Genomic DNA, 24,993 nt, shown 5'->3' with positions numbered 1-24,993 from the left:
TATTTTTATTTGTAAAGGATTTTTTATTACTATCAGTGGCGGACGTAACCTCGCTGGAGGCCTGGAGTGGAAATATTGAATGAGGCTCTCGGTGTAAAAACTTGATTTAATTTTACTTATACTAATGTGCCCCCCTTTAGTCCGCTAGTGCTATCAGTCAAAATTAGTGATCCTGCTTTAAACAACCTATGGTAAACAAAATAAGTATACTCAATTAAAAACAATGCAAATATTGTCAAAATTGACATTAAAGTCAAATTATATAGAAATTACTTTTACAATAGTTGAAAACATTTAATTTTTGATGGTCATATATTAATAAATTCTTAGTTATTAATTCTATATCAAAACCTATAAAATGATAGAAGAGGTATGTTTTATTTTTATACATATTCAATTTAGATAATAACGCAGTAGTGAAATATCTATAAATCTAGACACCTTTTCGTGGTGTCTTACTTTCATTGAAAATGAAATAGTTAACTAGCAAGCGTCCACTTTATGGTAAGTGGCCACTGCTGCTAATGAACATTTGTAACACGCTCTGTAAAAAAAAATGGTTTATAGCTGAGACAGTCGCCACTTTGAAGGACAAGGATGGTCTCATATGAATTGAGCCGACATCTACCCCATCCACCGAAATATAAGAACCTGTTAGAAATAGGTGTGGTGGTAGTACCTTTTTGTCTATCTCCTGTGTGTAGGTTAAAAAATAATTTACTAATAAGCTTGATAGTGTTAACTAGCCACGATAAAGTAAACTTGGTCGAGTAACGCAATGGTATTGCCACGACCCGAGGTTGAAGCAAACAAAACTTGCATGTGAACAATTTCTCTTTTATATGGATGTTATATACTCATAATACGGTACTTAATATTATGTTTTACGTTTGATAAATTATGGTAATACGTACCTATGGTTAGTATAAGTTATCTGATAAAACATGCAATCGTGTTGTCCTTGTCATACGCTTCATTATATCGATGAGTAAAAGGGTCAGCATCAACAACAATTTAGTATAACATGCGTCATACTACTGAGTGCAACATATAAGGACGCCATATACGCTCCTAAACAATACACTTGTAGTCCTGTATTATATTTCAAACCGAAAACACTGTCAATAATACATTGGTGCCTGTAAATAATGAAATAAAATTATACGTTACAAATGTAAATAGTAGTATGAATCCAATAATTAGAGCATCAGCATATTTGTGTATGTACCGGTATAAAAATATTAACTAATATTTCCTTTTTCAGACCCTCATCAAATAAATATTGCTATGAATTTGTAATCTCATTAAAGTTATTTTTAAATTTTGAAGTTTGAAATCTAGTTTTCGGAGCAGTAAAATATTGTTCTTAGCTTGCAACACTGAATTCGGGGATTTTTCTTTACGTGCAAAGTGACGATAACGCGCGCTTTTATCATAATCATTTACAGAATTACATACATATAAAGGCCGTAAGCCCACGAAACAGTTCATAAAGCTGGTGTGTGTTGTACCAAGTAATTAATTATGGGAGATACTGGCGCGGAAGTCATGACGGTGAGTGAAAATTGATAGATTTTTGTATCTTTTCATAAGCAAATCGGTAGTTACTAACGGCATAAGTGCTTATACCTAGACGCAACTTTGTTTCGTTTGATCAAAGTGTGAGTCATGTTATTGTGCAATACGAGGAACCATAGAGTTAGTAGTTCATTCCTTATTCATACATACTAGAATATGCGCCAGGCTTCCTTTTGTTGTGCAGAGACCCATCCCTAGTAGGTAGTCGTATATAAAGAGCGTTTTCAATCATCTATGTTTCTCGAAGTATATGATAAGGCTGTTATAGGTATTAATAGTGGAACATAATCATAAAATATCTAAGAATGTTATAACTCATCATAGTGACTGAAAGAATACCTATTGAAATCTGACGAGATTTTAGAGATTTATTTTATTTAGGTACTACCTATACCTATATATTAATTAATTATTGACAAGCAGTCAAGTACTATAAAAATATATGAATAAGACTACTTTGTATCTTTTTAATAAATGCTCAATGCCATCGTGGACATTTGTAACCGACTCTACCTGACATTAAAAATAAATGTGATACTTCCTTTAATTAAAGATTTAAGTTGCTAGGCATTTTAGTATTTCTATCTAACACACCCTTTCAATCGCAACACACATATTGCCATTATAATCAAAATGAAAAACATATATGATATCTTAGTGGCAATCTCCTTCTCGTTGTACCTTTGTCCTATTTTCACAAGTACCTAGAGCCCTCAATAAACTTTTATGTCGATAATCCATAACATAGTTTAAACATATTATTTATTTATTTGTTAAAACATAATAGATACATAAAGTAATAGACCAGTGCCGAAGCCTTTAAAAATGGTAAAAAATGAAAAAGAATTACAATAGAATGAAACCCATTGGAAAAGGAGGGGAATATGATCAAAATGAAAGGAAAAATAAATTACGGTCGATCCGAGTTCGGGAAGTGGGAGGGGGTGAGTTTTTAAGGGTAAAAAAAGGTTTATCTTGATTTCCGGCTAATCTACACGTCCTATGCGAAAAAGTTCAATGGCAAAGTTGTAGGTAATAAAAAGATCTACAACTTTTGTATTTGCAATTTTTTCACATAACCTCAAAATTTGGGTGAAAAATTCAAAAAACCAAGTTTTTGGTTTTTTATTTATATCTTTTTCAAAAAAATTTTTTTTTATACGAAATTTGGTGAAAACTTACCTTATTATGTCCCAAATACACTGTAATTTATTTGATTAAAAATATTTATTTTTTCGCCTTATTTTCACTTAATATCAAAAAAGCATCCTAATTTTCAATCGAAAATTCTGACGTCAAAATATCAGCTTTTTTCAAAAAGTTTGGGGGCTTTTTGTTCGTTGAAATATCTACTTTCTGATGGTGTAAAAAAAATATACATTACTATAGGAAATGTTCTCAGAAAATGCAAAAAATTGAAAAAAACCCAAATTCGAAAAAAAATTTTATATCATTATGTACAATTTTGAGGTATTTATTAAAATTTACACTTTAATTACTCAAAAAACTTAAGATTTCATGTTTTATTGATAAATGAAAAAGTTGCAAATTAAAATATACTTCAATAATTAACAAACAAATAAGTTAATAAAGTTAATATTTAATAAGACATCTACAATATTTTGAAAAAATTGTAGAATCTTATTTAAATAATATTCGTAGATGTCTATTTACTGCTGTTTTAAGATAATTTATATACCTGAGTGACCTTCGGTAAATTTTAGCCCATTGTAAGTTATTTCATAGAGAAGTGGGGACGGACCTAGGAGGGTCTGGGCCTTACTACATACCTGCTATTTCGTAGCAGCTGTAAAAACCGTTAGCCAGTATTCGAGATACAGAGCAGTGTACAACATCGTTTTTAAAAATACACGTGCAGGCCTAGTTACTCTAAGTGAATTGTGAGAAATTTACTTTATTCAAAAAATCGTTTGGAATCTACATAGCAAGGTAAATACAATCTGTATTTTAATCTATATTAATCAACTTTAAAATAAAAATAGTAATATTTTCTTTCATAAATAGTATGTTTAACATAACATAACCTAAAAAATTAAAATTGAATGATATTTTAGTACAAGAATAAAAAAGAGTAATTTCGTTTATTTTATACAAACAAATTTAGTTATACTCATCATGATAAAACTTTGAAGGCATTATTAATTTAATTTTTTCTTTTCAGATTATCAGTATGGATGGATCTGTTTGTATAATCTGCAATAAGTCAGATGACAACCAATTGTATGAAATAAAAAAATCAGCTTTGAATCGTTTAGTGGAGTCTAGCAAGAAGAGAATCGACAATAAATACAATTGGGTTTTTTTCAATTTTTTGCATTTTCTGAGAACATTTCCTATAGTAATGTATATTTTTTTACACCATCAGAAAGTAGATATTTCAACGAACAAAAAGCCCCCAAACTTTTTGAAAAAAGCTGATATTTTGACGTCAGAATTTTCGATTGAAAATTAGGGTGCTTTTTTGATATTAAGTGAAAATAAGGCGAAAAAATAAATATTTTTAATCAAATAAATTACAGTGTATTTGGGACATAATAAGGTAAGTTTTCACCAAATTACGTAAAAAAAAAATTTTTTTTGAATAAGATATAAATAAAAAACCAAAAACTTGGTTTTTTGAATTTTTCACCCAAATTTTGAGGTTATGTGAAAAAATTGCAAATACAAAAGTTGTAGATCTTTTTATTACCTACAACTTTGCCATTGAACTTTTTCGCATAGGACGTGTAGATTAGCCGGAAATCAAGATAAACCTTTTTTACCCTTAAAAACTCACCCCCTCCCACTTCCCGAACTCGGATCGACCGTAATTTATTTTTCCTTTCATTTTGATCATATTCCCCTCCTTTTCCAATGGGTTTCATTCTATTGTAATTTTTTTTGGTTTCAAAAATTATCGACCCTGGTCTATAAAACGTACTTTTCGTTTAGGGTTCCAATCAAATCGTTAGTGAAAATTCCAAGGAATCTGAAGACATTCCTCTGGAGGGTATCAAGCATCCGTTGCAGAATGTATGGAGTTTCTGGATGTTCATGAACGAGAAGAGAAATTGGGAAGAGAATCTCATAGAACTGACTACGTTCGATACTGTGGAGGATTACTGGTGGTATGCATATGAGATAATTTGTTACGTATTCGCAATTTAAAAGAAGGGGAATCACCGCTTCTTCTAATACGGCCTTATACAGAAGATTTTTATAATATCTTGTGTCCGTCACACGTCACACGACTTTAAGAAAGATATTGAATAGTGAAACATTGTTCACTAATCCAAAAATATTTTTGAATTTGAATTTTGAATTTGCCTTTTTGATTGTAACACGTGAAGCGTAGTGAATAATATTTACTTGTTTCGATCTTACTGCATCGTTCAGAGGCAGACCAGTGTAGTATATGTCGCTTTTGAATGCAACAATAATTAAGGTGGTGGTGTCACAGTAAATGACTAACTTTTTACTAATGTATACTATATTATTGTCCTACAGTCTCTACCATCACATGAAGTTGCCCTCAGAACTGCGCATGGGACAGGATTACGCAGTGTTCAAGAAGGGCATCTGTCCGAAGTGGGAGGACCGCGGCAACAAGAAGGGTGGTAGATGGCTAATTACTATAGACAAAAAGTCGATGAACATGGATCGCATCTGGATGTATGTTGTAAGTGTACAAATATATTTCAACAATTTCAAAATGTGACCCTTACTTTCCGTCTTATTAATCGTACCGTACATGTGTATATTGCCTGTGATAGATGTAAACTTCAATGGTGTCTGATTTCCAGTTCGCCCATATAGCATCTCTCTTTACGTAATTTTTTGTAAAGTTTATATGAATGTATAAGTCGCAAAATAATGGGATCGCATTCTATCTGAAAAAGCAGTGATAGCCTAGTGGTTAAGAAACACGGCCTCTCGATCGCGGGGTCCGAGGGTCTAATCCCAGGCATGTACCTCTGAATTTTCAAAAGTTATGTGCGTATTAGAAAATATAAAAATAGAAATATGGTGAGGAAACATATGCAGGTTTCCTCACCATGTCCTAAGAGATTTATATAAAAAAAATCTCAAAGGTATGTGAAGGCTATCTAGGGCCTTATTCTTTTCATTATGAGAGGAGACCCAAGCTCAGCAGCAGGACGATAATGGATTGATGATGATGAGTCTATTTGATATTAGGTGGGATATCTCTATATAGTTATAAAAAGAACAGAATCCCACAAAATTCGTCCAGAAGCTGACGTCTACATTCCATTTATTTTTACTGAATTCCTTCTTCCGTTTTCCCCCGCTTGTAGAATATCTGCACAAAATCACGTGTATCGTATTATTGCAGCTAAATTGCTTACATATCTATCTAGAAGGACGGTTACCTATAGGAGAATGATATCAGTAGGTATTCTCCAAGTGATAACGCGAACGAACTTGTCAATAAACTTTCGATGACACTCGTTTATTATTTAGGTTACGAGTTAGAGCGTTTTTAGATTATCCGATCCGATATCGGTGTCGGACGACGATAGCCGACATCCGATAGCCGACACCATGTGCTATTTTCACATATTTCCGACAAAATCGTTCCGATACGGCCATTTGCTCGATAGCTTAGTGCGGACAGGTCATCATGGCAGACTATAATAGAAAACTTTATTTGCTGTATCTCTTATATTTGAGACGCAAAAAAAATCTGTTCACAGACAGTATTGGATACATCCTATTGTGGAAGCTAGATATTCAGAGGGAGCATTTTACACTCTTTTTAGCAAGCTACAACACGCACCTAGAAAGTTTTTTAATTACTTTCGTATGAGTGAATCCACATTCAATTATTTGCAATCGCGAATCCTGAAGGTCCTAGTAAGGATATCGGGACGATTCTTTCATATTATTGCATTGTCATCGGCCCTTGATAAGTATAGAAAAATTCAAATTAATCCGACATTTAAAAGTTGGTTAAAATCGCGTTCAAAGATTCCGTTACATACATACATACATACAACCGAAGCTAATAAAAGCGTATTAACAAACAGACATTATACCTATATTAAACTATCACATTATGATACAATTTTGGGGTTATATTTTTGTGAAGTTTGTTTATGAATTTTAGGTTGCTTATCAGATGTAAATAACCCATGTAGGTATTATAATGTACTCGTATGTAAACGTGTAGTTCTGTTTTCAGATTTATTAAAAGTGTAAATTACTTAAATACCAGTCTTTTTTTTCTCATCTTGATTTAAAACTTCATATCCCTCTTCAAGGTATTCACAAACATCTCGCCAATTATTGTCTCGGAGTATTTTATTTTTATATTCCTCGTGAGTTTTATCCCACAAGCATGGTTTAGACTCTACCAGTTCAATTAATGTAATTATATCGTATTTAAATGATGACGACGCCATGATGACAACCAAACTAGTAAACAAGCTCAAAATGGCCGCCGCGCATCGGGCTCTACGCACACAGAGACAATTTAGATACACGTAGAGCACACATACAAACATTATCGCCCGACGGCTCACGGGCGTCCGATGGTGTCGCCAGCATATCGCTGTCGGCTCCGATATCCGATATCGGAACGGACAATGTGAAAGGCAGGTACATGTTTCATACATTTTACTTACCCCGATATCGTATCGGCGTCCGATACTGATATCGGATCGGATAATGTGAAAACGCTCTTAGAGCGTTTTCAGATTATCCGATCCGATATCGGTGTCGGACGACGATAGCCGACATCCGATAGCCGACACCATGTGCTATTTTCACATATTTCCGACAAAATCGTTCCGATACGGCCATTTGCTCGATAGCTTAGTGCGGACAGGTCATCATGGCAGACTATAATAGAAAACTTTAATTGCTGTATCTCTTATATTTGAGACGCAAAAAAAGATCTGTTCACAGACAGTATTGGATACATCCTATTGTGGAAGCTAGATATTCAGAGGGAGCATTTTACACTCTTTTTAGCAAGCTACAACACGCACCTAGAAAGTTTTTTAATTACTTTCGTATGAGTGAATCCACATTCAATTATTTGCTAATTCATCTCACAAACAGTATCAAGAAACAAGACACACATTTTCGAATGGCCGCCGCGCATCGGGCTCTACGCACACAGAGACAATTTAGATACACGTAGAGCACACATACAAACATTATCGCCCGACGGCTCACGGGCGTCCGATGGTGTCGCCAGCATATCGCTGTCGGCTCCGATATCCGATATCGGAACGGACAATGTGAAAGGCAGGTACATGTTTCATACATTTTACTTACCCCGATATCGTATCGGCGTCCGATACCGATATCGGATCGGATAATGTGAAAACGCTCTTAGAGCGTTTTCGGACCGATATCGGATCGGATAATGTGAAAACGCTCTTAGAGCGTTTTCACATTATCCGATCCGATATCGGTATCGGACGCCGATACGATATCGGGGTAAGTAAAATGTATGAAACATGTACCTGCCTTTCACATTGTCCGTTCCGATATCGGATATCGGAGCCGACAGCGATATGCTGGCGACACCATCGGACGCCCGTGAGCCGTCGGGCGATAATGTTTGTATGTGTGCTCTACGTGTATCTAAATTGTCTCTGTGTGCGTAGAGCCCGATGCGCGGCGGCCATTTTGAGCTTGTTTACTAGTTTGGTTGTCATCATGGCGTCGTCATCATTTAAATACGATATAATTACATTAATTGAACTGGTAGAATCTAAACCATGCTTGTGGGATAAAACTCACGAGGAATATAAAAATAAAATACTCCGAGACAATAATTGGCGAGAAGTTTCTTGATACTGTTTGTGAGATGAATTAGCAAATAATTGAATGTGGATTCACTCATACGAAAGTATTTAAAAAACTTTCTAGGTGCGTGTTGTAGCTTGCTAAAAAGAGTGTAAAATGCTCCCTCTGAATATCTAGCTTCCACAATAGGATGTATCCAATACTGTCTGTGAACAGATCTTTTTTTGCGTCTCAAATATAAGAGATACAGCAAATAAAGTTTTCTATTATAGTCTGCCATGATGACCTGTCCGCACTAAGCTATCGAGCAAATGGCCGTATCGGAACGATTTTGTCGGAAATATGTGAAAATAGCACATGGTGTCGGCTATCGGATGTCGGCTATCGTCGTCCGACACCGATATCGGATCGGATAATCTGAAAACGCTCTTACGGTGGTTCTAAAATCTTTTGCAGGATTTTTAATATAGTTTCATGAAATCTATAAATTTAAGGAAATTCATTTTACCTAGGTCTTATAAAACTCTGGGAGAGGCAAGTATTTTTAGGCACCATCCGAAGCGTTGCATACTTACGCATGATAAATTAAAAAAAATATATTTATACAAATAACATTTTGTAATCCTTCGTAAACGAAAAAAATATTATAATGATTCGTTGATTTCAGGTTCTTATGTTAATAGGAGAAAATTTCGAAAATTCTGATTCGATATGCGGGGCAGTTGTAAATGTCAGAGTCAAGAGTAAAGTTGGTAAGATTTTTTTACCATTTAAAGCATTATTTCGACGCGCTAAACAGTCGGTACATACAAAAAGTTAAAGTTAAAATATAGCAAAACTTCGCTCGTGAAAATCTGTCCATATACCTAATATTATCTGTTTTCGTGTTTCTATCAATTTGTTTTTGTTATTTTTCAGGTATTTGGGTATCGGACAGTAAAAACGAAAAAGCGATCAAGAAAGTCGGGCGAAAGTTGAAAGAAAATCTGCAAATCCCTGGAAAAATCAGTTTTCACGAACATGACTCTGTTACAAATTTGTATACAGTTTAGAACTAACAATTTATACCTATATGTATAAGTGAATATTTTACTAATAAATAAACAAATTGATTCCGTTAAATTTATTTGTGTCTGCATCACGCACATTTAGATAATACTGATTTGTTATTGTGGATAATAAATTGTAAATGGTGTTATTTAAATATAATGAGTCTAATGTTACTTTTGAATGTATTGTTTATCTGTGATAATAATAAATAAAATTGTTTACATAACAATAAAACTTGTTTTTAATATTAATGTTAGAAATTTAATGGTTAAGAATTAAGATAAACTTGACAATAAATGACAAAATTGATAAATCTATAAAATTGTGCACGTTCGAGAGTTTGTTTGATTTCTGATCTCCGTCTCTATAGTCTCTTCGACTCTATGCACTGACTCTTCTGCGTCATTAACTCCTTTGTGCACAGTTTCTAAAATATAAAGGAAAAAATTAAGTACATGAGCAACATAGCCATATTTGCAAAAAACTAAACTTAATAGCCGAATAAAAACACAAGAAAGCCATAAAACATATTCACATTGACAATTACCTGTAACTTTTTCTTCGATAACTTTTCCCTTGCCCATACAAGAGTTTTCTTTATCTCTTATAGATTGAAAGATTTTAGCAAAGCGACCTTTCTCCTCTAGCTTGTTAACAACTACATCTTGTTCCTCAGTGTGTTCCGGTTCGTGTGCATCGATATTGTCTTCGCTCCTGACAATCGGCATTACGGCTTGTGTTTTAGTTTTTCCAATTTGAGGACTGGATTTATCCGATCCACAAGGAATAGTTTCGTTCTCAGATTGGCCGCCTACACTCTTCTGTTCGTCTTCACTACGTTTACTCAAGTTCGGGCTTATATGAGAAATATCTGGGATGTGAAGCAGGTCTTGTATTATTGGAGTTTTTGGTGGAGGAGAGTTAGCGGTTTCAGCAGTTTTGTCGGGAACCTCCAGAATTTTCATGTCATCGACGTGAGCATCTGAATGTATTTTTATTTTATCATCTGCACCTGTATGTATACCTGTGTCTATTTTCATCTCGTCAACATGTATACCTGTGTGTATTCCTGGACTTATTTTTGTTTCGTCCGCATGTATATTTGTGCCTATACCTGGATCTGTTTTCATTGCATCAACATGTATGCCTGTGCTTATGCCTGGATCTAATTTAAATTCATCGCCAGGTAACATTGTATGTATACCTGGGTCTATCTTAGCCGCAGTTTTTTTCAGAACTTCTTCAACCACTTGAACCTTTGTGTTTGCTGTAGCGTTAACGTCATCTACAATCATCTCAACCTTACTTTCAGCTGCATTTACTGTTTCGTCAATAGTATCACCTATGTCATTCAACGCTTTGTCTATCATCGCACATGGATCTGTTTCGCCTTTAGTTATTTCTGCAACATCGTGTGTACTTGCAGTTTCTAAGTCATTTATATTTACAATATGAGATCCACTCACGTTAGCTTCCAACGAATCAATTGAAGTAACATCTTCATTCCCATTTTTATCTTTCATCTGCTCTGTAATATTTGAATTTGTAGCATCTTCTATAGTTAAATGTTCTTCAGTTTTGTTCATGACTGGAACTTTTTGAAGGGGAGGTAATTCCGTTAAAGATATTTGTCGGTTTTCTTCGTTGATGATGTTAAAATCGTTGTTAGTAAAGTCTGCGTTGGAGCCCTTAGTGGCAGTGAGTAACGTGTGGCAGCCGCCGCAAGCTACATTGTCTACCACGAAGCCATTCATGGCGGTGACCCGCTTCGGTGAGTATTGATTAGTTAGAGCTTCGTTTGAATTGTCGGCATCGTCTATTTCTTCCAAGCAAAGTTTATTATGCCTCGATTCGCCGCAAGTGTAAAGTAGGCCATTGTCTGTTAAAAGTAAAAAAAAATAAAGATGTTACTACAGATTTATAACACACAAGATTTCAGATTTAAAAGTAAGGAGTATGTAATTGTGACATATATTTAATAATGAATTGTTGATGTTGTTAAATTAAACACAGTTGAGGTTAATAGAAATGTATACCTGTAACAAACGCAGTGTGCATGGCACCACAAGCCACCAGTTTCAGTTGGTATCCGTCAAACATCTTCTCCATGTCAATTTCAGTAGGTTCTTTGATATATTCCACATCTTTGGGCATCCCCAGCTGTCCTTTTTCATTCGACCCGAATGTTAAGATTGTGCTCTCATCCATAGAAAGAAGGAACGTATGATTAGCACCACAACAAGCGCTTTTGATTGGGATATGTATGGGTAAGACTTGAGGAACGTAGATGGTGGAAGCAGTGTCAGGAATACCAAGCTTCTGGTTCTCATTGTCGCCGGTCACAAATACTGCACCCATGGCTAGAAACAAAAATATAGGTATATTAGTTCATATATTTTGTTCTTTAAAATGTGGACTTCAAATTAAGTTCTTAAAATGTATGAAGAATATATTAATATTAATAAGTCCAGGTGCCTCCAGGTACATTAAGGACCGAGAGAGTGTGCGGCGTGCATTCATAAGCACTGTCGAAATTTGCTGTTAATTCAAAATGTGTCTCTTAAAACCGTTTAACAGATTAAACATAATTATGGCCTAAAATAACTTTAGAAAATAAATATGTGAAAGGTATCACAAGTTTTGAAGGGCCCAAATTCTTTTGCAGATTGCGTAACGAAAATTAATCGCTTTTGTCTTCATAATCTTAGTAATGAAACTCAACACAGGCTATTTGTTTGTGTACCCACGAATACGCGGTAATAATAAAACAGGCAACTCACAAGTAATAAACACGGTGTGATAGTAGCCGCATTCGACGAAAGCTATCTTCTCCATGAACTTGAGCTCGCTGAACTTGATACTGGAGCGCGTGTCCTCGCCGAGGCCCAGCTGGCCTTCAGAGTTGGACCCGCACACGAACACGCGACCGTCGTCTGGTAAGATTGAAATCAGGCTATAAATTCACAGCACTAACTTTAATTGTTATTTTGTAAACGTATTTTCACTACGTAATCGTAATGTTATGTAGTTTGAAAGATTACTGATTTTAAGATAACATGACCTTTAGTAGTAATTTATAAAAAATATGGTGAGGACATTTGATTGTATCTTCCATTGAAAATTTATGTTGACCTCTAAATGCGTAAAATTATAAGGCTAATTAAGCATTAAGTTGAAAAAAGTCAAATTGAAGTATTGACTGTAACTTAACAATCATAACGTTATAAAATGTTATAATCGGAAATTACCGCAAAGTATGATATTTTTTTTATATACAAAAGGTACACTATAGTGTAGGATTATAATCCTAACTGTTTAATTATACCAAGATATTGAAAATTATCAGTTAATCCATTTTTATTGAGCCTACCTACTCTACCTATTTCAACATTTACTATACAGTGTCTTTTTGGCAAAGATCGATCTCCTTGCCAAGTTTGATTGGGCATTGGTAATTTCAGGTGAACGGTGGTTCTCCGATAGTCTGTTCACAGAACTTGTATATAAGTCAGATGTACACGAAATCGTGATTCATAATACCAGTAGCGCCATCTCTTGACGAGTTGCCGAACGTCGGCACGTCCTTACCAGTTAATATAGCAGTGTGGTTGCTCCCGGCGGAGACCTGGCGCACGGCTGCGTGTTCTGCCTCCAGCTCCACGTACTGCGGCACGCTGTGGGGCTCCATGTCCCCCGTGCCGAGCTGACCCTCGTCGTTGCAGCCCACTGAGTAGATCGCGTTCGTATCTAGCGAATAAATAATTAATTAAGGTTCGTAGAACTAGAGGTGCGTGAGTATGTTAGTGAGGATAGGTTGCATGGTCCCTTGCGTTTCTTTTCAGTGACAGTAAAATCTAAAAATTGATCGATATTAAAAGTACAACTAGAGCTTTAATTGCTAATTTATTCAGATATAAGTGGTAAAAAAAGAAAGCTTTATTTTTGTGTTTGATTTTTCCTAAAAAAATATTTCGTACGTAAAGGTATATTTTTAGTCAGACTATCCTCGGGTAACTGGATAAAATGCGTAATTTGTACAAGTAACTAGAGCTCACATTACGCCACTGAATAGGATATTTTGGGGTTCGACTATAGTGGCACGACCGCAAATATTGTTGCGGTTGTAGTGCCAGAGACTAATATAACGTCAATTTAAATTAGTTAAATCAAATTGGATTGAATTTCTATTGCATCGAAAGTACACCTGTAAGCTGTAATTTTTATTTATTTAAATATTTAAAACTAGTACAATTTAGCAATATTTAAACCTTATTATAATAACTTTAACTAAATTTAACTAAACTAAATTTAGCTGTAATTAAGTATACCTGTAACAAAGACGGTGTGCGCCCGGCCACAAGCCACGAACATGGCGCGGTGTGGCTTAAGCCACTTGACGCAGCTGGGCCGCGTGACCTCATCCTTGTGGCCGAGTCCGAGCTGTCCCCACGCGTTCCCACCAAACACGAACACTCTACCATTTTCTGTAAATAAAAACATTATATGATGTACTAGTGTATCAGTTTATGATTAGTCAACTGTTGCTTTGACCTTTTTGCTGGTATTAGAGTTTTTATACAGCATGCTAGCAATACGCTTATTGGTACATTTCACATACCTTTGTGTATACGGAACTCTTAAGTAAAGCAACTGAAAACGCACAAGATTTAAAAATAAATAAAAAAAGTATCTTGTATTTATGTTCTAGAACTCCAGAGTGAAGGAAAACTCCGATTCATTGCTTTGCGTATTCTTAAGATTAACGTCTTTTATTCCCTGAAAACAATCGTGATCGGCGACCGGTGTCCTAGCCGTACCACGAAAACATGCAATGCCTTATATACGTCACTTTTAATATACACCTTTATTAACTACAAAATGGTATGTAACTTACGGCATATAACAGCGCTGTGCTCGTCACCGCATGAGATGGCGACGATGGGATCATTCTTGATGAAGAAGTGGCTCGGCTCGTTGTCGGCGAAGTGCGACTTGCCGAATGTGAACACGGCGCCCGTGTCTACAACAAATGAGATAGAGGAAGAAAGGATTACTTAATGTCTATGATGAGAAATGTGTGATTGAGTTTTATATGATATAGGAGCAGACGAGTACACCATCTGATGGTAAGTGGCTACTGCTGCCCATTTACATTTGTAATCAATCCTAAATAAGATTAGGTTCCTACCCTAGGAGTGACCTCAGATGCATATCCTTGAGAACTAAGTTGGAACGCCTCTCATATATATGTCGCTTTTACCACATCCTTCAAAGCGGTACTATCATTTAATGCTGCTGTTATGAGGCAGAAATAGGTGTAGCAGTAGTGCCGCCGGAGTCAGTTAGATAATCTGCCTAAGAAAATAAAGCCACTACAAGAAAATAATTTCGTTTTTTTACGTATACAATTAAAGCAATCAACATCCATCAATGTCCACAGTCCGAATTAATATACGTTACATTTCAATGACTTTTTGACCTTTGACTCATGGGGCTTTTAATACACCTTTCACGAAAACACGATAACGCAAGGCAATGGCCAATTACAACGAAACAAAACGTAAGAAAAGCCAAGAGACCATTACTTTGGGGCACGTAATTTTCCAGCTATATAAAAGGTCCGTTTCCATCTTTCGACCTTGGTTTAACTTTGTACCCTTTAATCTGATGACCGGTTGGCGGGAGATCGGTATCATGAACAAAAATTGGTGTGGTTACTCATAGAGATTTAAATTTGACCGTGAAAACCTTTATATTTATTTACACGCAGGAATCATTTACAACGTTAGCTATGTCGTATGTATATGAGTTATAGCAGTATGAAAAGTTGAGGTCGAAGTTGACCGTTTTTTAATGTGAAGAAAGAAAAAAATGAGTATTCTGATCATTGTATCTTAAATGATCACTACCTTCCATTGATGAGTAAAACTAATCGCAGTAAGGGCACATAAGGTAAGTTAATTACTCGTACAGGTTCATTACTGCTGGGCCTGACAGGTATGTTTACTACATTAAAATCTCTACCGCAAATGAGAATACAGTAGCTCTATATCACCGTTTTAAGGTAGTTCCCGTTGTATTCATAAAGAGTTCAACAATTTTTATGGCTTGAAGTACTATTCAAGCCATAAAAATTGTTTACATTCATTCACATAAATGATATGCAATACTTACCTAAATGTTAACTGACATCAATGTTCAAATTTTACGCATACGTCCCCACTGAAGTTAAAAATTCAAATAAAATAAAAATATATTAAAATGGAATCTCACATTTACCTGCCGTGCAAAAATATCGCATGAACAATTAATTCAAAACTTTATGCCTTATAATCCTCTTAACATAAAAGCGAGTAAAATACTTAGTAAAGTATAAAGGTTTTTATTTAATGCATACATAATTTAAGGCCTTTAGAGCGGAAACAGTGGCATGGATTTCGTCCTTCATTTTGCTTACTTAAAAAAAGGTTATTAAGATATTTTACGAAGGTTAAAACCTTACATTATTTTATATATAGCTCTTTAAATTATAACAGGAAGACAGAAAACTAACTACTTTGCGTAGAACTGCATTAGGTTACCTATATTAATTTTATTTTACGGTTGCTCAAAGTACCTTATTACCATAAAAACATTCCCACACGTTTGTTAATACTATTTTGCACGCCATACTATGCAGGATTTTCCGCCCTAAGAACTATGAGTAAGTTATTAAGCAAAATATCTTCCTCGAGCCACTTTATACTTTAGCACGATATTTTAATACACTTGGTTTAAGTAAGTATATACATACTTCTATGTATGCTTCTATATACATATGCATAGGCTCCCTAGCATTGTGTGTGTCATGAGTGCCATAAACAAACATATAAACACTCAGAACCACAAATGGAGTTGTTTCAAAATTAAGATGCTGCAATTGGTCAATCCGCAGCGTGGCGATATGGCAATATTTGGGCTCCACGAGTATAAATATGAATATTTTTATAAAAAACCCCTCGTTTTTTTTTAATTTTGATTAACTAAGATATTAACAAATACGCAGTCTAGAGTAGTCTATATGGAAAATATATAAAAATATTAGCTAAATAATACTGTATTGTGAACATTAAAGGCTCTCTAATAGATAATTTTTAAATTAGAAACAAACACTATATTTTTGTGTTTATATGTATAAATATGAACAACACTATTGAGCCAGCGACTAACAATTAGGAATGTCGCTATTTCCAAATTTCTTTAATTAACCGAACTCTACACAATTTTTGTAAAAGTTCGTAAATAAAAATATAAAAAGTTTCGCATGTTTTTGGAATAGGAAATGATTGGGGAAAAGTTTCTCAAATATGTCCAAGAAGAAAGATTTATTGTGGCCGTAATTGCTTTGTTTACGTAAACACGGCAATACTAAATCACAAAATCGTTATAAGAGCATCATGTGACAGCAATACCGACCCTGGCAATCCGTATCTAATATTATTTCATATGAAATTGATTTTATTTTACGGTGTCTATCACGCTATACTTACAAGGCAAAGTATAGTTAAGTTGTAGATACCCTGAGTTCGAAAATGGAAACACTATCGTGACTTTCCAGTGGGTTGGGTTAAGTTCAATGATTTGCAGAAGTAGCGCTTATGAGTTTAGCCTGAGTCAAGATGGATATTTGAGCGAATCTGTATGTTCGACTTTCCCCGTGGTGGAGCGGTCACCATACAAGGTTCTAGATTCGATGCCCGGCTAAACTGATATCTGAATGATGCATTTAGATATGTGTCTTGAGTGTAGGTGTATTTGTCTTTGTGTGTATTCATGGCACCCACGACACAATGAATGCTAGCATCCTTTGAATTTAGAAAACGGTAAATCGTAACACGTTACTTGTTACGTTTCAGTAGGAAAAATCTAAATCTGTGTTTAAGCCGATCAGCCAGTAATCTGTGCCAATTTACATGTAGGTTAAATTAATCTGCATGAAGTCGAAGCCATTGAGGGTTTGCTCTGATTCCAACCAAACCTACACGAAATGCGTATGAAGAAGAATGCTCACTAATTACGAGTGAATTTGGTTATTTCTCTTATCCTAAAATATACAATTCTATACATATCTAAACGGTATGTTTATGTGCTAAAACTCTATAATAATATATTCACTATATCTTATTTGGTCTTTAGGTAAGTTCTTTGTTGTCCCTGTAGTTCCGGGACTAGATTAGGGCTACGGTATCCCCTGCCTGTCGTAGGAGGCGACTAAGGGGGCTTCCGGGGTTGCGGGCGGCAAGAGTGGGAGCTCGAACCGTCCAGCAAGTGTCCCCGGGAAGGACGGTGGTATGTGTGGTCGCACACCGTCGTAAACACTACATGGTGTGGGAGGAGCGAAAACTGCTCCCCCAGGGTAGAACCCGTTGGGCATCGCGCTTGGAGGGCTCCGGTTGTGTTCCGTTGGAGATCCCGGAGTTCTCCAACAAGCGTTGAGGACGGCCACCGGGGGGGTTTTAGTGCGGTAAAAATCCCACATAACCCGTCGTCGTCGGGTACCTTTTGAAGGTTTCCCCCTCGAGAAAAAAAAAAGGTAAGTTTAAAACTGCTACACGGAGTTTCCCCACGATGCTATTTTCACCGTTACAACAAGTGACAAATATTTGTAAGTACTTTAGAAAACCAGAAGGAATAGGATTCGAACCGTCAACCCTAATATTGGGAATCCGAATCTCAAACCAGACAATCACTGCAGAACACCGTATAAATCACATATAATCGGCTACTTAGCTTAGGTAGAAGACTTTGTATGCCTATCTCTAGTATGGTAATCTGTATCAGTGAACGCACCTGGTATATCGTCGGTCATGATCGAGCTAGCCCACCATGCCCGCGGATCGACCGGCCGACCGCGCCGCGACAACTGACCGCTGCCCACGTGCCCCGACCACTCGCCACCACCACCATGGAATACCACTAACTGGAATTGACTGCGTTTTACAGAAGTTGGGTGTTAATTTACGAACTTCGAATGTGCTTTTTACCATTCAAATATTAAAGCTTGCTAGTAGAACATGTTGTTTAGCATTGAATCTTTTCGATTTTTTCCAATGAAAAGTAAAAATATAATAAAAGAGTAGAAATATAATAAAACAAAGAATCAAAATGAATATAATATAGACTTAGATTTTGACATGTTGTATTCAAAAAACTAGTTATTAAAAGCCAAGTGAGAAATGTTTTGAAATGTAAATAACCAAAAACTAAGTACATAAATGTATGTTACTATGAAATTAAACACACAGAAAACGTCGCTAAACATGATCTTCAAGTCTCATAGCTACCTATCAAATTGCAATACTAGTTAATATACTCTATCATAATTAATTTATTAAAGTAAGCGAATTAGCCTTAAATTGTGAAAAAAGCATTAGCAAGTTATGGCAGCTTATATTTAAACTTGTCTTAATTTACAATTAATGTAATGTATAAGCAATTACTATAAAAATAACCTCTTCTATTAAACATAGCTCTTTGTTACGATAATTTATATCCTACCAAGCAGTACTTAACTTCACCAGCGACGCGTGATCCCTCTACGGCGTTTAATGTTCGGGAAGTCCACAGCTTAATGTTTTCGGCCGGTCCACGTTACGCTGGGCGGCGAGGGGTGTAAGTATTGACGTTACACGAAGCCTGCATTCGATTGCTTTGTTTACTATTATCGATGCAGTCATAACGTTGCATGATTCTTGTCCATATATTCGAATAGACGGATACTATTGAAATATATAACATCACTAACGTTCTTCCTACCTTATAGTCAAATTTATCTTTTGTTTGTTTTCTATCATTTTATCTATACACAAACAATAAAGCCCACGCCTTTCATATGAGTTTATGATTACATCAACTCTTCCCATTATAATATTTTTATATTATAGTTATAAGTATGCAATCCACCTGATGATGTTTCCTTTCGCCAATTAACATCAGTAACCAACTCCATATATAAGTTTGATTATACCTAAATATATTATAGAATAAACTAAATATAATGTAAACTAAGCTGTTCGTCTCAATTGCAAAGATATTATCAATTTTATTGATAAGCGTAAATTTAGTGCAGATTTCTTGAGATTTTATTATATTAAACTTACTACAGATAACTTCCAGTAGTTTGAATTTTTCCACTGCACGAAACGAAAGACAGATCAATTCGATAGCTCAGATATAAAACGGCGTTCGATTGCAACTTGTCAGCCATCCGAAGTTACGTGACACAACCCAGACCGTATCGATTTCCTGATTATACCATCATTTATTATTCTCTAATACTAGGTGCCTATGCAAAACATATTATTAACTTGTGGTAGGTGATCGTGGTTTGAATAAACACTACTTTGTTTATATAACTGGCGTGGTAGCCAAGCTACATATGATAGATGTATAAAAATAAAATATTTTTTTTTATTGATTAAATTAAAGTTGTAATGAAAAAAAATATGGTAGGATTTTTGGTGGTCCTAAATTTGCGGCACTATCGCACCTAATACCAGCATTATTGAGTGCTGGTGTATTGCATAAAGGATAAGTACTTAGTGATTGTAAAGGCGTTCGTAGTCAAAATAATTTTAGCAATAGTTATGTGTCATTGGTCGTTATCAACTCGAATCCTATCCTATCTGAGATTTAACACCACGGATTGACCATGCAGCAGTAACGATAATAAGGAGTAACAAAGTATACTCCTAATGAATTACTACGACATTCAATCAAGTATACTGCTTACTCGTTTGTTATTAAAATCATTAAAAATAATAATCAATATTTTTTTTAATAACAAAAATTAAACACCTCCACGTTTTCTATTTTCATTAGAATTTAAACACACATAGAATTTGTTTTTAGAAAAGTAACGAAAAAAATACGTACCAACATATCTCCTTCTTTCTTCTTCCTTTCGAACGTAAAAAGTGTAGGCGACGGAAATGCGCGTAGACCTAGTTTGTTTATCACTCTGTCACACGTAGTCGCGCTACGAGCTACGGTTTTATCTCTAAGGTCTACGCGGCGTAGTCACTTGAGATTTATTACGGGTATCGAGGACATAATACACGTTATTTAAAAATTACGAACCTAAAAATAAATTTCTTTGTTGAACTCAAAAGTTTTTCATACACAAGATTTGGAAAAAAATATAATATTTTATTAAACAAATAATAATGAATTAAATAGCACTAGAAATAATTAAGTAGTACTATATACAATATTCATTCTCATATAAGAAAATACGCACACAATTTTATTACAACTTATAATATTATTAAAGAATTATGTGTGAAATAACGAGAACGTTATGGGACATTCAATACTCAAATATCTAAAATAATAGTTTACAAGACTGCAATATTTGCTTAAAAGCAGGGATAATCCAAAAGCAGCATAGTTTAAATACATAACAATAGAAAGGAACAAAAGCAAAATAAAAATATAACATTTTCCTGAAAAGCTATTCAATTTGAGAAGTTCATTGCCACAAGCTTACCAATACTTACCACAATTTACATAAATCAAGCTGTGTCTTGGTCTGATAACTGGAAACAAGCCTTGCATACTTAAAGGTTGCGTGATACGTCGAAATGCCATTGAACTAGCGCTGGAACCTTCGACTCTACATCTGTAATTTGAATAATCTCTTGGCAAATAGAAACTTTGTTATTTGTTACATGTTGTCATGTGGTTTGTACGTAAGTTATGACGACAGACTAAAGATATAAATAATGTTGTTACTACTCTACATTTAAGTCTAGATTTATTAACAAACGTAAATACGTTCAAAGATTTATCATCATCACCTTATTATTTTGTCTCTACTAAGCACTTTCTTTTACGGTAAGAAATTGGGCCGGACTCCACTATGCTGCTGCAGGTTAAGTGGCACACGTCTTTGTGAACTTTTCTCTTAGGCATGTACCATGTACCGCATGTAGATATTCTCACGGTATCATCCTTCATCGTCATCGAAAGTGATAATTAATTTTTCATACGGACCTAAGTGGTATCTACGTATGAAGCTAGTTAAAAGTAAAATACAAAGGTGCATATGACAGTAAAATCGATATTTTAGATTATATCGTTCTATCCATGAACATGAGTTACCGGGCTACGATCACGCAAGATCCCTATCGTGTGCACTGAAGAATATGATAAATTTTGTTTATGCATAATTGCATACAATAATAAAACACTAGTAGAACTCTGCATGATAGTGGTAACAATGGTTACCGCTATTGGTTTATAATGTACTTCAAAACTTAATAAAAAATCTTTTTAAATACCTAAATAGCAAATAAGCATAAGGCTGTTGATATATCCTTTGTTATTTGGATTTCCACGTGGATTTCAGGTACCGTATCGTTTTCAGCTGAGTGTATTGCAAAAAAAGACACCTACTTAATACCTTTTTAGAGAAGAAAATAATAGAAGAAACGAATTAGCAAAGTACACTTGTTAAATCGGGCATGATGTGTTTAAATATAAAATTGAGTAACAGCAATTGAAGAGTTAGATTCGTGAATTAAATCATATCGATAAAGTTACCTATTCTTATGCCGTGATACACATAGATGACGAATAGATTCTTTCAAATGATTATTTTATTCATATTTTTTACCAAATTTTTTATTCTTTCTGTATCTGCTATTTTTCCGTCTTATTCCATTTTAGTCCATTCTATTTCATCAATATAGTTTCCCCGTAAAAGATACACGTGTTAAACAACTATCTCCTCCAAGTTGTTTGTGTTTGTCGAGCGTAAAGCTAATCGCCCGGTAATTGGCACTAACCTACTTCCTGCCCCACCTTCTACGTCCTAAGGTCACGTGTATTAACTTTAGCTGGAAACGTCTTCATGACAATTTGTGAAGAAAATGGGTTAAATATTTGTATAGTTTATCCCTTTGTTCATAATTTTAATGGGCCGACCGACGTGGTTAAGAGATCACCATTCGGTTTTATAAACGGTGAACGTTCCGATGAACTACTTGAACTGGACTACTTTCCATTCTTGGAGGAATGGTAACGTAGGCAACGTTACCATTCCTCCAAGAATGGAAAGAATCTCCAAGATGGTGCGAGATGTGAAATGAACTTCTTTCTGAGCTATTCTCGGTGCACTATGACAAGGGCTCTTTAAAAAGGTACAAAAAAGGCTCTCATCATGCAGGCGATGCATTAGCGTCTACTCTGCAAGGTGTCAAGACGACACCTGGCAGCGGCACCTGGGCCGAGCCCGACGGGGTATCGCTCTAAGAGGACTCCGGTGGCCTTCCTTTGGAGATCACGGAGTCCTTTACGCAGCGCTGAGGACGGGCACCGGGGGGTTTTAATGCGGTAAGAATCCCACATAACCCTGTGTCGCCCCCACAGCACCGGGTACCTTTCGAGGGTTTCCCTCGAAAACAAAAAAAAGATTCAACTATAAAACATAACCATAATAGCGTAACGTGCAGAGAGTTCGATGCCCGGCCAGAAAAACCATGATGTATAAGCGATTTATAAATTTAATGATAATTGATATTTCTATTGTGGGTCTGGGTCTGGGTATTTTTCTTTGTGTGTCTCCATGGATTTCTTATTCAGGTAAGATAATATTTTCACTACTACTAAGATGTATAAGTGGAAGTGAAAATGTATAAGTGGCATCGTTACCTATCGTTTCATATGTTATTTTCATAACCAAAAACACAATAATATTCTCCAGTTCAGATTTGTTACAAATCACAAATTATTTAAATAATAATAAATAATTATTACACATTTTGTCACACAACACTTCCACGAATGTGACCTATATCAAAATTATAAAGATTTATCGTTTTGTATTTATCATGTCACGACGCTCGTGACTCATGTGAATGATACTTTCGTGCTGCATTTTATATTTTCGTTTTTACCTATGACGTCAATTGAAACTTTGTGTCTATTTATTACGAATGTGTTTATATCTGATGTTTTGATTTCTCACATTTTTTTATTATGTTTCTCTTCCATTTTTATATTCCAGAACAGAAACTGCCCTTGTGCATTATTTTTTACAAGAGTTTTCGTATATAGGGGGTGTAATAAACGAGCTTACGGCCAACCTGATGTTAAGTGGTTGCTTTCGCCCTATGGTATATTTGTAACTGACCTAAAATAAAACAGATGATCCACTTAATATCGATCACAAACGCGTTGCTATTAATAGCTACAGTTGGAATTACTCAAATTTCTTTGTTGCTTTACCCTTACTTAGTAACGTTACACTTACTTAGTTACGCCATTGTTAAAAAGCAGAAATAAATGTATCTGAAATATAGCAAACATAAACGAAATCCCCACCCATTTGCATTTTGCATGACTGATTGAAGACGATTATTGCGTTATGGGGTTGTTCTGTGAAAGGTAAAAGACGTGTCATTATCCATGTTCTATTTCTGCCTTGTGTGGATTCTGACGTCACTGTGAGTTGTGCCGAAGTAATAAATTGCTATTTTGATTTCATGGTTGATTAATGGTTTGGTGGCCTTGGCGACCGCCCAACGCCGGCTGACCTACTGGGCGGGCGCGTAGGTGAATAAGAAAGTCTTCTTGGTATTCGGTTCGCAAATACATTTATAAGGTATGACTATGCGTTCTTAAAAGTATCCGGTGAGGACGTTAAAGTGATGATTTGTATAGAAATACTTTATGCATACAGCCTTTAACATTTTTGGAAAATATTAGGAAATTTTGTTAACAAAGTATAGATTTTAATAATACACATGTCAATAATTTAAACAAATTTTCAGCTTTTATGGTACTTCAAAATTAAATATTTTTATTATAAAATTTTCAATTTTATATTGTTCTTATAAAACGACTTGATAGACTAAAAACTCCAATAATACATAATTACGATAGGTATAATATCAAAAACATATAATAAATATGTAGTTGAAAACATAATATGGTCTATGAATTTTATTTCTGTTGGAAAATCCTTTTAAAAATGTTTCTATTTTTATCATAACCATAAAATTTTTAACTTACCTTTTTGCTTTCGAAGTTTCCAAGAATTTCTTACGTAAGTAATGCGTGTATTTCTTGAAGTTAATTGTTCCGTTTATTTTAGCATTGCTAATTAGTAAAATACATGACGTCAATGTTTTAGCTGGGCTGTTAAACCTTCATTTTTAGTATACTGTATTTAAGGTTAAATAATCCCAGTTTTATGTTTTTTTTAATATATAGAAGCAGCAAACGAGCACGCAGTGAGCTAGATGGTAAGTGGCTACTGCCGCTCATATACTTCTGTATTCAACCCCAGATAAGATAAGAGTCCTACCTGAGGACAGCCACAGATGCGTTGCAACCCCTGAGGACTTTAGAACGTCTCGGATAAGTATGCCTCCTATGAGTTCTCAATAGTATCTAAACCTTACGAAAGGCGAAAATCTTTCAATCTTTGCTTACATTACCTATCCAACTTAGTAAACTATACATATGAACCTTTCTGATGATGCTGTGGAATAATACATGTCTAATTTTCCTTTATATGAATGTACCTATTGCTCGCAAATA

General features: G+C 35.1%; 2 protein-coding genes across 2 annotated transcripts; one reads left to right on the top strand and one right to left on the bottom strand.

Annotated features, from left to right (window-relative positions):
• Nucleotides 1-227: 227 nt before the first annotated feature.
• LOC140750731 (eukaryotic translation initiation factor 4E1-like) lies at nucleotides 228-9,528 on the top strand. Its single transcript, XM_073084431.1, has 6 exons — nucleotides 228-370; nucleotides 1,265-1,554; nucleotides 4,531-4,706; nucleotides 5,086-5,257; nucleotides 9,026-9,110; nucleotides 9,277-9,528. Exons 2-6 carry the CDS (start codon nucleotides 1,525-1,527, stop codon nucleotides 9,408-9,410), a joined length of 597 nt encoding a protein of 198 aa, XP_072940532.1. The 5' UTR covers nucleotides 228-370; nucleotides 1,265-1,524; the 3' UTR covers nucleotides 9,411-9,528.
• A 123-nt stretch (nucleotides 9,529-9,651) lies between these two features.
• On the bottom strand, nucleotides 9,652-18,364 carry LOC140750730 (uncharacterized). Its single transcript, XM_073084430.1, has 8 exons — nucleotides 18,238-18,364; nucleotides 14,303-14,428; nucleotides 13,737-13,892; nucleotides 12,997-13,155; nucleotides 12,189-12,341; nucleotides 11,445-11,768; nucleotides 9,956-11,287; nucleotides 9,652-9,835 (listed from the first exon to the last, which is right to left on the bottom strand). Exons 1-8 carry the CDS (start codon nucleotides 18,254-18,256, stop codon nucleotides 9,723-9,725), a joined length of 2,382 nt encoding a protein of 793 aa, XP_072940531.1. The 5' UTR covers nucleotides 18,257-18,364; the 3' UTR covers nucleotides 9,652-9,722.
• Nucleotides 18,365-24,993: the final 6,629 nt, after the last annotated feature.

The sequence above is a fragment of the Epargyreus clarus genome, unplaced genomic scaffold (genome assembly GCF_041222505.1).
Source record: "Epargyreus clarus isolate Ecla_fem2 unplaced genomic scaffold, WU_Ecla_fem_2.2 ptg000021l, whole genome shotgun sequence".
In the NCBI taxonomy this organism is placed as follows: Eukaryota; Metazoa; Arthropoda; class Insecta; order Lepidoptera; family Hesperiidae; genus Epargyreus; species Epargyreus clarus.
Note: the sequence above shows the minus strand (reverse complement) of the source record. Positions and strands in the feature narration are given on the sequence as shown.